This window comes from Chroicocephalus ridibundus, chromosome 7, assembly GCF_963924245.1.
Source record: "Chroicocephalus ridibundus chromosome 7, bChrRid1.1, whole genome shotgun sequence".
In the NCBI taxonomy this organism is placed as follows: domain Eukaryota; kingdom Metazoa; phylum Chordata; class Aves; order Charadriiformes; family Laridae; genus Chroicocephalus; species Chroicocephalus ridibundus.
The window spans coordinates 22,856,670-22,870,732 of NC_086290.1; the positions used below are offsets into that span (position 1 = coordinate 22,856,670).

The following is a 14,063-nucleotide window of genomic DNA, read 5'->3' on the forward strand; positions in this document are numbered from 1 at the left end:
TACTGACTGTAGAGGGTACTTGAGATTTCCATTTTTAATAAATGCAAATAAATTTGCTAAGGTAGTAATTGAGAAACAGAACAAACCCCAAGTATTCAGTGCTACTCTCTTCTCCTTGTTTTTTTCCACCTCAAGTTAGCTGGTATGCATGTTGGGCATCTGTCTCTCTAGTTACAGACCTGTATGTGCCATACCTCATGTGTGAGAAGTTTTTGCTCTTCCTGCATTTTACACGGTAGGAACTCAAAAGGGAGTGCATTTTTTCCAGGAAGTTTTCTTGTTTCATCAGTTTGAGGAAGCTCTAAAAAATGTTTCTGGGTTTTGTCTAAGAGCACTCATGCTTACGTTTACCATATCTAGGAAGTGGACTAAGGTTTATTTGAACAACTTGTTTCTATGTGGAGCTGATGTGGTCTTCTGCTCTGTTCCATTTTCTTTGTGTATTCTTTTGGTACTAATTTCTGAAGCATGTAAAGCAGTAAGTCGAGGAATAAATTATGTGAGAGGTAGGCTGAGGAGAGCTGAACAGGGCTGCATGTGCTGTAGTTTTCCTGTCTGCTTGCCCATGCCGCTGGTGCCGGTCAGCTTGCAATAATGTGGTGGAAGGATGTCAGCATAGCAGTTAATTGGGGATGGGAATGACACAGGGACCACGCAACACAAAACCTGGCAAGCTTATTCTTCTAATTCTGAGATGCTCAATGTGGTGCTGGCCGTAGCAATTCAGAGGTGCCTTGCGGTTGCCTCTTAACTGACTGGTCCTGATGAAATGAGGTTGCAGTATATTGGTACCTGCAGAAAGGCCAGGTGTTCTGTATGGAGTGCTGCTTTGTATACTACAGCTCGCGGTGCTGTTGGTGTTCCTGTGGCATGCTACATCTTGGCTAAAAGTGAAGCTTTCAGCGTTGCGCATGCTGCTAGAAAGCAAACTGAGAACTGGGCCCTTCAGAAGGGTATGGTGGGATCTCACTGGGATGGGGAAGGATCAGTGTTATGTGATTTCTTCATATTCACACGCACTACTTCATGTTGGATGACTATCCATGTATCTGATGATACTCTTGTAATGACACTTAAATTCATGTAGCTGATTAAAGGCTTTGGAAACGTGATACTGCCCTAACTAGCACTTTCCCCATCCAGTCATTCCATAAATCTGGAGCATGTTTGACTCCAGACACTTTCATGGACCAACAAGTCCAGTAGTTCTGTAAAATTTTGGAGTAGTTGGGTATTTTTGCATGATATGTATTATGATTTCATGTGTTTAATACATATAAATGGGACAAAATAAGTTTTATTTTCTTTGAGCTGTGCATCTAAAAATTCATACTCATTTAGATGTTTAGTCATGGCAAGTCTTCGTATTTTAATATCAAATACTTAGTATCCCTTCATGAAATCGCTAACTGCTCTCTATGATGGCCACTCTATCTTTCCTTTCTCATCTTTTCTGATTGTTTTACTCCTGTTATCCCTTTTTTCCTGCTTCAGCAGCTTCCTCTACTCTCCATTTTTCTGCAGGTTTCCTCCTGTTCCTTTTCCCCATGTTATCATATTAATTAGTGCAATTGCTATTTTGCTGTTTTTGCTACAGTTAACACCTGACTTCAGAGAATAGTATTTGTGTCTCACTACAGCTTTACTTACTGGTCTGTTCATTTTGCTTAATTTGAAGGGCAGCACAGCACCTAGCAATTTTTGTTTAATCTGCATTCAGTATTAATAACTATAGGAACTACAGAACTTAATCTTAAAAATAAGCTATTTATACATAAACATCTTAAGTGCTGATAAGAAACTAATGTATTTTTGTAAATACACCTTTTAAACAGCCTGCTCAATGTAGCAGGTGTGTAACTGTGTGTATGTTGAGTAGCTAAGCTGTCAAGTAGAAGTTACTATAATGGCATGGGTGTAAGGAGAAAGGACTGAACTAAATCCATTTCACAAGTTGAATGAAAAGAAACAGACGTGACTTTTTTCAGGGTGGCTGTATTACAGGAAAACCAAGCTGTCAAGCACTGGATTTTCGTGTATATTGCAGGTAGAACTTGGCGATTATGTTTACATCATGTCCTCATTTGACTGTATATTTTATCTCAACACAAGGATATATTAACAGTAAACTTGATAACCTATGGTTGTAACCTTGGAGAAGGCTTTTTCCTTATGAGAAGGATGTCTGGATTTATGCTGTGAGGGAGATGTTACCTGGAAGCGCTGCCTAAACACAATACTAGAGTTGAAAATACGATAATCCTTTTTAAGCTGTTTAAGGTGCTAAGGAAACTGGGGTAATAAATTCTGTCAGTAACATTCTTTACAAGTCCCTGGTGCTTTATAGAGCTGTGATAGTCTGATAAAGTAGAGCATCTGATTCTTCAACAGAAGAATTAAAATGACCTGGCTTAATTGATTTTCTATTTATGTACTATAGGCTGCTTTCTGGCTAGGATGTTTTGCTGTATTCTCTTAAGGGGGTGGCAGGGAAGGAGCATGAGGATTCAATTCCATTAATTTTAATCTTAAATCTTATGCTGGCAAAAATCTGTTTAGATAGGTTTTTAGGGTGTTATTGTTTTTGCCGGTCTTGCATAAAGACTTCTTAATTATTATTTTTTCCTCATGATTCCAGTATATTAACAACTTGTTCCTTTACTAATCTGTCTTGCTGTAATTCTGGATCGTCATTGACACACAAAGTTACACTGAGTAAAATTTGATTCTTGTATTGAGATGAGTCTTTAGTACTCATGTGAGATTTCTTGCTTAATTGCAGTTATCCAGTATGTTTTGAATGTACAGAAAGTAGGAAGATAAAGCAGTTTTTCTGCAGATGTATATATTTTATCAAGACAGGATCTTCGTCACCCATGAGTGTGTTAATCTTGTGGTCCTGCTACCTTTTTCTCACTTACCTCTCCTTTTACCTCTTTCAATCTTTTCTGCACAGTTTACTTACTTCAGACAACGAAAAACAAAAAGCGACATCACGCAGTCGCAGAAAAAGACGGCGAAGAGGAAGGGCTCGTCTGTCCACACACATGACGTTCCGAAGGAAGAGTGCGCACTAGCGGCCCAAGATGTTGGTAAGGGTATAGAGGGTAAGGCTGAAGACACCAACCTACTAGAGACAACCACAGACACAGAGGTAAATCTTAGTATTTCTTATTTCACTTCACTCCATCTGCAGATAGCATGTATTCAAGGTGACTGTTTTACTTAATTAGGTATTAGCTCTCTGGCACTATCAAGTAGCTGCCATTGAAAAGTAAGTAAAGTGATGCATTTTCACTTGTAATAATTAACTATTTTACAAAGTCATGTAAATAACTGAAAAAACCCATGTCCATTATATGGACTGGACAGCTGGCATTGTCAAGGAGCTGTCTACTGTTAGCCAGTTGAGGTCTTTCACCTTTCACTACCATGAAATTCTGTATGGGTAGACTTCTGGATATGTGTCTGTGACTCCATGAGATGGTGAGTCCAGACTGAGAGGCATAGCAGATGAGCAAAACTCTCAGGACCTTATAATGCACAGCATTAGTTTGGTTTTGTATCACTTTGCTGGCTCAAATGTGCTTAGTGTTTTCTGAAAAAATATAATTTGTTCCAGCATGCTCTTAGTAGCCATTGTAAAGCCAACATAGATATTACATTCTCTGACAAAATTGTTTAAAATGTGACTCTGCTTGTGCCTGATATACTTCAGTGTGTTTGTGCTGGTGACCCTATAGAGGTAGCCCTGTAGTCATGCCAATAAACATAGAAACAGACGTGTACTGGTCTGCCTGAATTAAGCAGTTGCTTTCTTGCTTTAGCTCACAAGCAAGACTTCTGTTTTTATATCAGCTGTGGATTAGACAGTCATGTGACACTTTTTCTTTCTGTCTGGTAATAAAAATTGGCAAAACATAGTTTTGAAATTTTTTTTTTTTTTTTTTTTATAAGAATCCAGCTTGCTTCAGAAGTGGTTGGCTAATGCTTTCACAAGCCTCAGAAACACCACAACTCTCTGGCTACAACAAACTGTATCTATCTTGGTCTGGGAGATTGTTTAGAAAATAGTTTCCCATTGCATTTTAGCATGTTGTCTATGTGAAGATTTGTGAGTTTTGGGGAGGCAGTGCCTTCTGCATAAAAAGCATCTCTCCAGGCGTTCATGTGTTTTCACAACATACAACAGTAGCATCAAACTAGTGTATTTGCAAGCCTGAAATCATGGAGGATATAATTTGCATGTATTATCCTGCTTTCTGTTGTAAGGGTATCCCTAGTGCTTTCAGGATATTGTAAACATAACGTTAGCATTGCAAAGGCTTTTATGAAACTACATGCCAAGCTGTCTGCGCTAAGAAAAAAGCATACAGTATTTTGTCACTCAGCCATAGCATCATCAGCAATGTCCTTATTACACTCATGTGAACATAAATTAAAAAACAAACAAAAATCACTTATTGCTTCTAAACAGCTTCTGTCAAAATAGCTGATTTGTAAAGCAAATGGAATTGCTTTCTAGGTTACGTGGAGAGGGTGCCAATAGTTACTGGGAACTACTTCATGCAGATACGAAATACAGGGAGGGTTATGGGCTGCCTTTTCTAAATAGTGCTACAGTCATCTTTGTCGTGGGAATTTAGTGAGAAGTAAATATCTTTCAAGATATCAAGCTACATTAAGTATATGCATCAGAAAATGCTACTGTTTTTGTGATTATATGAATGATTTTAGCATGTTTGTTACGTAATTTCCTGTCAGTTAGTTACTAATGTTTAGTGGTGGATTAAAGAGTGCTCAACTGTATTTGCAAGCCACAAAAGCAGAGGATAGAACATTGAATCTCAATGGTGAGACTTAGCCCTGAATTTTTGAGTAGGCTTTCATGATAATTTTAATTTTTTTTTTCATTTATTTCATTAATTTGACTACAGATGACCAGCTGAGTTTAGCATTAAAGTCAATCTCAGTCTCTCTCTCACTGGTATGTTGCCTCACAACACGGACATTTCTGGGTCATATGCTTAAGGTGTTTCCAAAATAATTCAGCTTTTCCTTATGTATCTTTAAAATGGCTATGATTTAGTGTTTGTTTTATTTGTTTACTTGCCAGGGGTGTGCTGACTTTTCCAGCTGGGATGTACTGAATTATCATGCGGCTGAAGTAAGTGTGAAAGAATGTATCTTTAGTAAAAGGTGCTGATAAACATGTGAGAGAAGAGTCTGATAATTGGTTACTAAAATGATTAGTTATTGAGCATTGTTATCAAGTGTGATAAGTGATGTGATTTCACTGTTTTACAGTCTAAACCAGGTACTTATGTGTATGTACATGTACTGGCTGGGAAACTGGTCGCTAAGAGAATTGTTTTTACTGAAATCATGGACCTTGTCCAGAGAAATTCAAATGATGTTTTTACTTGAAAAGTAGGTTCATTCTTTAGTTGTTTCATACATTAAAAAAAAAGTATTTAAAATAAAATGTAAGATACTGTCTCCTCTGTGAGAATTGTAACAATATTGCTCCTGAGAGACCGCAGGATCGATTGGAGCAGCTTCTGTCTTTGTAGTTTTGTTTTTTTTTGTTTTGCTGTTAAAGGCCATAGAAACTCAGAGTATGTTGAATATTTATTTGCAATAGCTGCTTACATTTGAATTTAATGTTAAGTCAAGAAGTTTACATTATTATTTTTCCTATGGGTGGACTGTTCTCCAGTCAGCACAGATATATATAAAAACTTCGATTAATTTTTGTAGTATTCCCCCTTTGCCCACTTGTAAGTTGGAATGTATTTTAAATCACAACATGTGTCAAAGTGGCACTTTGCCCCAATTTGGTCCTATAGAATCACAAGGCTCTTCTCCCTAATTTACTTTTATATCTTAAAGTATTATATGAAAATATATTATGTATGAAATTTTTTTATTTGAAGTTTTTAAGAATGAAGGACTTCGTATATAATGCTTCTATTAAGTACAAAGTCCCAACGTTTAATTACTTTTAAACTAGAATTTGCCCAGAATTTAAGCTTGAATTTATATTTTCAGAATAATCACAAAGTAGAAGTGATGTGTTGTATTGGTGAATAAATATATTTTATTTTTTTTCTATTAAGAAAGATTTGATAAATCCTGCTGCAGAATACAGTGAGCTTGATGCTAAGATGTGTCAGATGAGAACAGATGAGTTAGAGAACAGACTTCTGGAGAAACAGGAAGAAGTTGAAAGACTCACTGCACAGATGGATGAGCTACAGAAAGAACTTACCCAGCACAGTGACTCTATGCAAAGTCAGGTACAATTCATAGAGTTGGATAATGGGGATAATACTACTTTATTTTAATTCAAAAAATATTTAGGAGACAAAACTCAAAATAAGTATTGTTTTTTATTGAAAAGTACTTCACCTTGCTAACGTGTGCTGTGTAAAGCAGTACTTAAGTTTTCCATTCACCAACGTCCAGGACTTCATATTGCTTGAATCAAGTGAGAGTAAAATTAAATTTGAAAAGCTTCTATTTTTAGAGAGTTTTTATGTAATACATAGTTGCGTTCTTCTGCTGATAAATGGTTGGACAATTTCTACTAGTTTTTATTGATAAATTTTCTTACTATATTGAGGAGTGGACCTTTGTAGAGAGAACCTGGAAGAACCACTAAGGAAAGTATAGTTAATAATACATTGAGGTAGGGGCTCAATGTAAAAGCATGGGACTTATATTTTCATAAATGCTGACTTTAAAAAAATATATATATTATATATGGTATTATGTATAATATATATATTTTTATATATATATATATAATTTTATTTTTATATATATATATAAAAAATATATATCAAGGTCATGCTGAAAGATGGTGGAACCCACCCTCCTCCCACCCCCCCAGGTATTGTTCAAACTATTGAAAAGGAAGTGCTTACTGAAATGTCAATGTTTCTGCAGATATGCTTGAAAAGCACTTTATTAGACGCATCTCTGCCTCCTTTTCAAATATTCACACAGGATGGTAGACCCCACTGCCACCACCACGCCCGAGAGATCATTCACGCTTTTTGAATATTTGTAAATACTTGTGGCTCTTTGGTTTTGGGGTGGGGTGGTGTTCTTTGTATCGGCAAATGATGAAGTAGGATAAATTAAACTTTTTTAAACTGACATGTACCTTCCCCTCTCCCAAAGTATTTAAAAAGATATTTTGAATTCCCTTTCTCTAGCATTCCTCTGTAAAGGTGTATCAGGTGCTTCTGAAGAATAGTTACTTCCCCCCCTTACATGTTGTTTTTCTTCTTTTAAGACTGGGAAACAAAGACATTTCCTGTTGTTGAGAAATAAATTGGAAAGGTTAATGTGATTAACATAAAATAGGATTAATGTATCCCATCTCACTAGCTTTCTCTCACATGCCTGAAAAGAAGAGCTGACAGATAGGAAACAATTTAGGTGTTACTAAATATTCATTATATCCTGTAGAAAACTTGATTGCTTTTACATCAATAAGAGCTACACAATTTTTAAGTAAAAATATTTCATTAATAGTGTCCTGTCATTTGTTTAAGAAGTCTCTTTTGATTAGCTTTGTCATCTCTCTGGAATCTGTGGCAGGTTCCTCTTTCATCACCTCTGACATCATGTTTGAACACAAATGTTTTTCGTCCTTTGGCACAAGTTTGTTAAAACTTAAGTGTAACTGTAAACTCTAACAGCTTTGCTTTAGGATAATTTACTGTTGTATGTTAAGAATATCTTAATTTTAGAAGTGCATTTCTTGTGATCCATGTAGGAAACTACCGTTCAAGAGCAGAATGAAGTCATCAGGAAACTAACAAGCTGCCTTCAACAGGCAAAGCAGGATCAGGATGACCTACAGGAGGAGGCTTCACATGTAGCTGCTCAGGTCCACGATTTACAACTTCAGTTACATCAGGTGTGCCTCTAATCCAATTTTTGTTCCCTACAAAGAGAGTAAGAACAGGTTTGGAATATGAATGTAAACCCATATTGAGCTTATTATAGCACTTCATAGTTCAGTTTGCAATGCAGCAGAGAAAATGAGTTGAGGGTGGGTCAGAGTTTTCTCCAGTGGCTAGGGAGAAGTCCCGGAGATGTCTGTATATTTTCCACTTGCTTGTGTAATGTTTGGGAGGTCATTACACTTCTTTGTCCATCAGTTTAGCCCCTTTTTGGGAATTACACCCAATATTGTTAGCGGTTTGGATCTATACATCGCAATCACTGTAATGGTATGGGCTTACATGTAATCAGTTTTCCTTGCCTTTGCCAAAGAAAGCTCTGAGTATATGCATGGGCAACTGTAACAGCTCAGCTGTTACACAGAAAGTTGCTACCTTCAGGTAATATGACTTGGCTCAAAGAAGGAGATTTAAAATAACCTGAAGACAGTTGATGCAGCTCTTACAACACACAGCAACCTGCTTCAGTGCAACAAGTTGATCATGGATCTAATCCCTGGATAATGAGATATGCTACAGCCTTTCATCTACTTTACTTTTTTTTAAATACTTTATTCTTTTTTGATGCTGCTCAGTGTTCTAGTGGCTATTGTCTCCAAACACCTGTATATTTGTTGTCTTAGGAGCCTTGTAGTATATGCCAAAGAGTAATATTTATGTTTACTTACCATTTCAGGCTTGTAAGATAAGAATTACACTAGGAGGGATTACATGTTTTAAACATCTGGATAGGAAGGGGGTTTAAAAAAAATTAAAAATAAAAACTGGGATTTACTGAAGTCAGGGATTATCGTGAAGGAGTTGCTCATGCCCTGGAATATAAAACCTCTGCTAAATGAAATTTTGGACAAGAACAGAACCCACTGCTTTCTATGTACAATTCTGATTGCTATTGACTAAATATGTGGTAAAAGTGAAAATTACTCTACAGATGACTGTTGGGATTTGCTCCGTGAGCCTTTGAAAGACAATGATAAAGCTTCTAGCACTTCAGGCATATCCTAAATAAGGCTAGTAATATGATGCAAGTTTTTTGTTGGAAGCATGTCAACTTTGATAAAAGATGAAAATACTAATGGTGTCTTAAATATTATCATCTTGGTTTTAGCAAAGTCTTTAGAAAAAGGTTTTAAAAATTAATAAAACACGTTTTATTTTACACACCCCACCCCCCCAGGGGTAAATGTTTTCTTTTCATTTGGAGGGAGACAAAGAGAAAAGAAAAACCTTTAATATTGAGTTGTAAATCCTTTGCAAAGAAGACTGGTTTTGTTCATTGTCCTCTTACCAGTATGTCCAGTCTGTTGGAAGTCCTGCTTAATTTTGGAGGCTTCATAGAGATTAATTATCTAACATTTATGTCTTTACAGTAAGTAATAGTATCTAAAATATGACAAGTGTTGTCTGACTTTTTAGGGAGTTTCTTATTCATTGAGAGTGAAATACATAGGGTAAATCTGTAGTAAATGAATACGGTATATTTTATGCATACAGTGAGACTAGCGTATGAGTTATTCTGATACAAACTTTCTTCTGACTGTGAGTACCTTTATGTGTCCAGGTTAATGAGATGCTGAGGAGTAAAAGCCCTGGAAAAAACAAAGTATTAGAAGCCCAGCAGCAGATGTCCTTGTTTCAGAACCGTCTCAGAGAGCAAAATGCACATTTGGAGATGCTGCATCAGAAAGCACATGACCTGGAAGTACAGCTTGAGTCTTCTCAAAAGGTAAAAACTGTTTAAAGTGCCTTTATAATTATGAGTTCTAGGTAGTTAGGTTTTTGTTGTGATTGTGCAAGCCAAGGTGGTACTTCCTGGAGGAAGAATCTGTAATGAACATTTAATTTGTGCATGAAGTAGATTGATGCTTCAGGACTGAAATGACACTTCAGTATGGAATTAAAAATCTGTTCTTCTGAAGGTAATGATATTCAGCTAAGGCAAAATAGCTGCTCACAATTTAAAATTTTTCTTTTTTTGTATGAAAGAAGGATTCACTTCTGGATCTTCAGAATTTGCTTATTTGTTGAAATTACTCCATTGGTTTCTGTTGCAGAAGGGTAACTCTGTTACTAAACTGTTCTATAACATTAAGAAGTTTCCATTAGAAGCAGGTCCATCTGGTGTTTGCTGAACTGAGGCATGTGGGAACATAACTGACAGGCATGCAGTGGGGTGAAGGTTGCTGGATATGCTGTGTAAGCATATAACAATACAGTTGTGTGTGAACTTGAAACACCTAGATAAAAGTTAACTATCTGTAATCATGTTAGTTTCACTTACAAAACAAAGTGAAAAGCTTGTGTCAGAATATTTTGATGTAATCATTCCAGAAACAAGCATTATGAATAAAGAAACTCAGTTATAGTTAAAAACACAGATGAGATACTTATCTTTTTATAGCATGTATTTCAAATTTGGTGCTAACTGTGATGTGCTGTAGTGGCATGGTCATGAAAAAAGTCTTTTTCTTTAGAAACAAATTTATAGGGATTGTGATTACTAACATACGTTAAAGGAACAGCTTGAAAGGTCTGGTTTCCTTTAAGCACGTAACCAGCAATGCCACAGGGAGAAGCCTTAAACTTTTAAGTGAGTCAGATGAGTCAAAACTTGACATGGCTGTTCTGTTGGCCTACTCCTGCCTGCAGGAGCCGTTTCGTCTGTGCAAACGGATGCGAGATGGAGAGATATCTGTAGCTCTGGTATTTATTTTTTTTTTAATTAAAATACCTGAAATTTGAGACAGCTGCTATTTTCTTCTCTCTGGAGTCAGTGGCGTACCATTTGTTATTCTTAGGCAATTTGATATTTGTTACCACATTTGAAGAGTCTCAGTAGTATTTGCCACTCTCAAGGATGTGCTTAAAAATCCCGTTGCCTAGGCCAATGATACATCCTGAACTTAAAGGTAAACATTATTTGTGAAGATAAATTAAAAGCATGAGGCTTAAGGAAATTGAAACGTCATATTTCATATGTAATATTTTATTTTTAAGAATACCAAAGATAAAGAAAATCTGCTTGCCGAAATGGAAGGGGATATGAAAGGTACAATGCAACAGTTATACAAAAGCATAGAAGAAAAAGAACAACATATTATAACTCTTCAAGGTCTACTGACATCAGAAAGATTTAGCTTGTATATACTACAACGTACCCTTTCTCTCCGGGACTCAGAAATAACAGAATTAAAAAATAAAATAGCTGTATCCAAAATGAAAGAGCAGCAACGTATTGAAGAACTAAAAATCAGTCATGAGAAGGATATTTGCAGACGGCTGGAGAACTTGAGGGCTGAGCTGGAGAAGTGCAACAGAAGAGAGATTGCAGAAGCCAAGCAGGTATATGAAGAACAACTAATTTCAAAATATAAGAATGAACTTGAACAGTTAAAAAAAGAACTCTATGCTCTGAATTCTGAAGAACACATTCAGAACTTGAATGGCATAATAATTGACTTAAATAATAGTCTTCGCGAGTCTGAAACTAATGAAGAAAATTTGAGAAAGAAACTTGAAAACCAACGGGAAGACTTCCAGAGAGAAAAATTTGAAATTGAGACTAAATACAAGGATTTAATTGATGACCTTAAGTCTCAACTTTCTGATGCAGAAGAGCAGGTCAAGGAAGCCCAGCGATATAAAAAAGAAAACCAGTCCTTGAATGAAGAGATTCAGAAACTGAATTCTTTCATCCAGGAATTAAATGAAAAGCAACTCTATGAGGCTGAAAAAAGTATAGATGAAAGGCAAAAGCATGATGAAGAGATTGTCTCCAATAAAAAGCTAATGAAATTGAGGGAAAAACAGATTTTACCAGAGGTATTGCAGCTGCAGAGAGCAGAGCTTGAGGAGATGTGGAATAAACCACATCAGTTGAAAGGTGAAGGCGAGCTAGTTCGTGAAGAACTGGAATTCCAGCATGACTTGGAAGTAGACTACTCAAGGGATCAATTAGAAGAAATTAAGAATGCAAAGATCACAGAGAATAATGAAAGAGGTGAAGGAGATAACCTGTCTGAGGAACACTTGTCAGAACTAGGGCTTTTCAGGGGTGATGAAAGCATACTGGCTAAATATCTCCTCTCTACAGAGAGACCAGAAGAGTCATATGTGTCCAGCACTTCTGAAGGTTGTCCCGTTGAAGAAGGTAGATGCAGGAGGTATGGGTTAGACAGTAGTGTTCTTCTAGAACCCAGCAGAGATTTTATAGCTCCTCCATTAAACTTTGGCCTTGATGAGGAAACGTGTCCTAGTGCTTTGGCTCAAGAGACTTTTGAAGAGACTGAGGTGGGAGCAGAGGCCTTTGTTTTGTTTTTGTCAGATAACTCCCTGCAGCAAAACAAAGTAAGTGACCGTGATGATGTAAAGGATGATGAGACAACTTGTTCAGTAGAGAGATGGGTGAAACTAACTCAGCAGCTCCATGAGAAGGAGTCAGCCTTGAAGAAATCTTATCTGGAGACCCAAGAAGCTGTTGGAAAATGGGAAAAAGTAATGGCTGAGCTCTCTCACACACGTGTGGAACTGGATGAGGAACGTGAAGCACGGATCTCTTGTGAAAAAGAACTTCTTAAAAAAACAGAGAAGGAGAAGGAACTTGAAAGCAAAATAATGTTTCTGCTAAAGCAGCAGGGTGAGGATGGAGGCCATCCTTACTGTGCTGTAGAGCCTTTAACACAAGTGTCAAAATCCTCTACCTGGCATGAAATGGTAAAAGACCTCCAGGAGGAAAGAGAAATGTTGATGGTGCAGCTGCGAACTCAGGAGCAATTAGTGAAAGATGTTCAAGAGCAGAAAACAGCTTCTGATTCTGTAACAAGTGAAGTACAGTCTCTCTTTGGACGTCAGTTAGCTGCTTTGCAAAGTCAAAGGGATCAAATGCAAAGCCAGCTTGATGCTCAGAAGGCTAAAAATCAGACAATAGCAGAGCTGCTTGATCAGAAAACTGTATCTGAAGAGACATTGCTAAAAGAACAGGAGTTGCTCAAAGCTGAAATCTATAATAAAGAACAAAATTTAGCACTCTTATTGAAGGAAAAAACAGCCTTAGAAGAAAGATTATCTGATGTGGAGAAGGATCTAATAAAAACAGAAAAAGCGCTAGCAGAGAATGCCAGCATCATTGAGGATCTTGAAAAAAACATACATGAACTTAATGCAGAAGTGAAAAACCTCAAAGATATACAGCAGTGTGAAAGACTGGGATATGAGGACAGACTAAACTTCAGCAACCTAGAAATTCATAAACTTAATGATGAAATAAAGGCAAAAAGTACTGAATACAGTGAGAAAAAAAGCCAATTGACTGAAGAAATTGCCCATTTGAAGAAGTCTTGTTTGGAGCTTGAGACTCGCTTGCAGGAGTCCTTCCAGTCTGCACAAGCTGCCCAGGAGGCACAATCCGAGATGGTGAAACAGTACAAAGAGGAAATTGATAAAATGGAGACTCAACACCTTGCCAAATTAACTGAAGTGAGTTTGACGCACAAGAAAGAGGTAGGAAGCCCTGATAATGGCAGGAGTCTTGGGATTTGGGAATGCTTAAGGTAGTAATTGCAAATGTGTGTATGCCTGTTTTCAGATAGAAGAATTAAATGCTGAAATAAAAGATAAAGTAAAAAACCAGCAGAAGTTGGAAGAAGAAAGGAAGGAACAGATTGCTTTAATAAAAAAGGTAAATGCTGTAATTGGATTTATTTCAGAAAAATAAATTCATTTTGCGTTGTTTGTCATTTAAGCAGTATAAGCATTCTAGAGATGCAAAAATCTATTGTTTTTTCTATGGTGTTTTTGATTTGGGATTAGGAGTAGGGGAGAATTCTGGCTCAATAATTTATTAGGGGGCTTTCTCTGCAGGTACATGAACGAGAGCATGATCGTGAAATCTCTGAACTGATTACTAAACATGAAGAGGAAATGGAGAAGCTCCGTGCGGAACTAAATAAAGAACAGCAGCACCTGTTGGATGACCTTCGTCAGCAAATGGCAGCCACACACAAAGCAGAGATTGAACAAGCTCAGCTCCAGTTGCAGGTAAAATAAAGAAAAACAGTAATTGCTGTAGTGATTACCTGTCTGTTG

General features: G+C 36.9%; 1 protein-coding gene across 1 annotated transcript in view; it reads left to right on the top strand.

Annotated features, from left to right (window-relative positions):
- Positions 1 to 14,063, top strand: part of PCNT (pericentrin) — a 104,756-nt gene that overhangs the window by 3,271 nt on the left and 87,422 nt on the right. The window contains exons 2-9 of the mRNA XM_063341208.1: positions 2,957 to 3,154; positions 5,117 to 5,167; positions 6,120 to 6,299; positions 7,790 to 7,933; positions 9,541 to 9,705; positions 10,977 to 13,478; positions 13,564 to 13,656; positions 13,839 to 14,015. Coding sequence (XP_063197278.1) covers positions 2,957 to 3,154; positions 5,117 to 5,167; positions 6,120 to 6,299; positions 7,790 to 7,933; positions 9,541 to 9,705; positions 10,977 to 13,478; positions 13,564 to 13,656; positions 13,839 to 14,015 — 3,510 coding nt within the window. The remainder of the gene's footprint in view (positions 1 to 2,956; positions 3,155 to 5,116; positions 5,168 to 6,119; positions 6,300 to 7,789; positions 7,934 to 9,540; positions 9,706 to 10,976; positions 13,479 to 13,563; positions 13,657 to 13,838; positions 14,016 to 14,063) is intronic.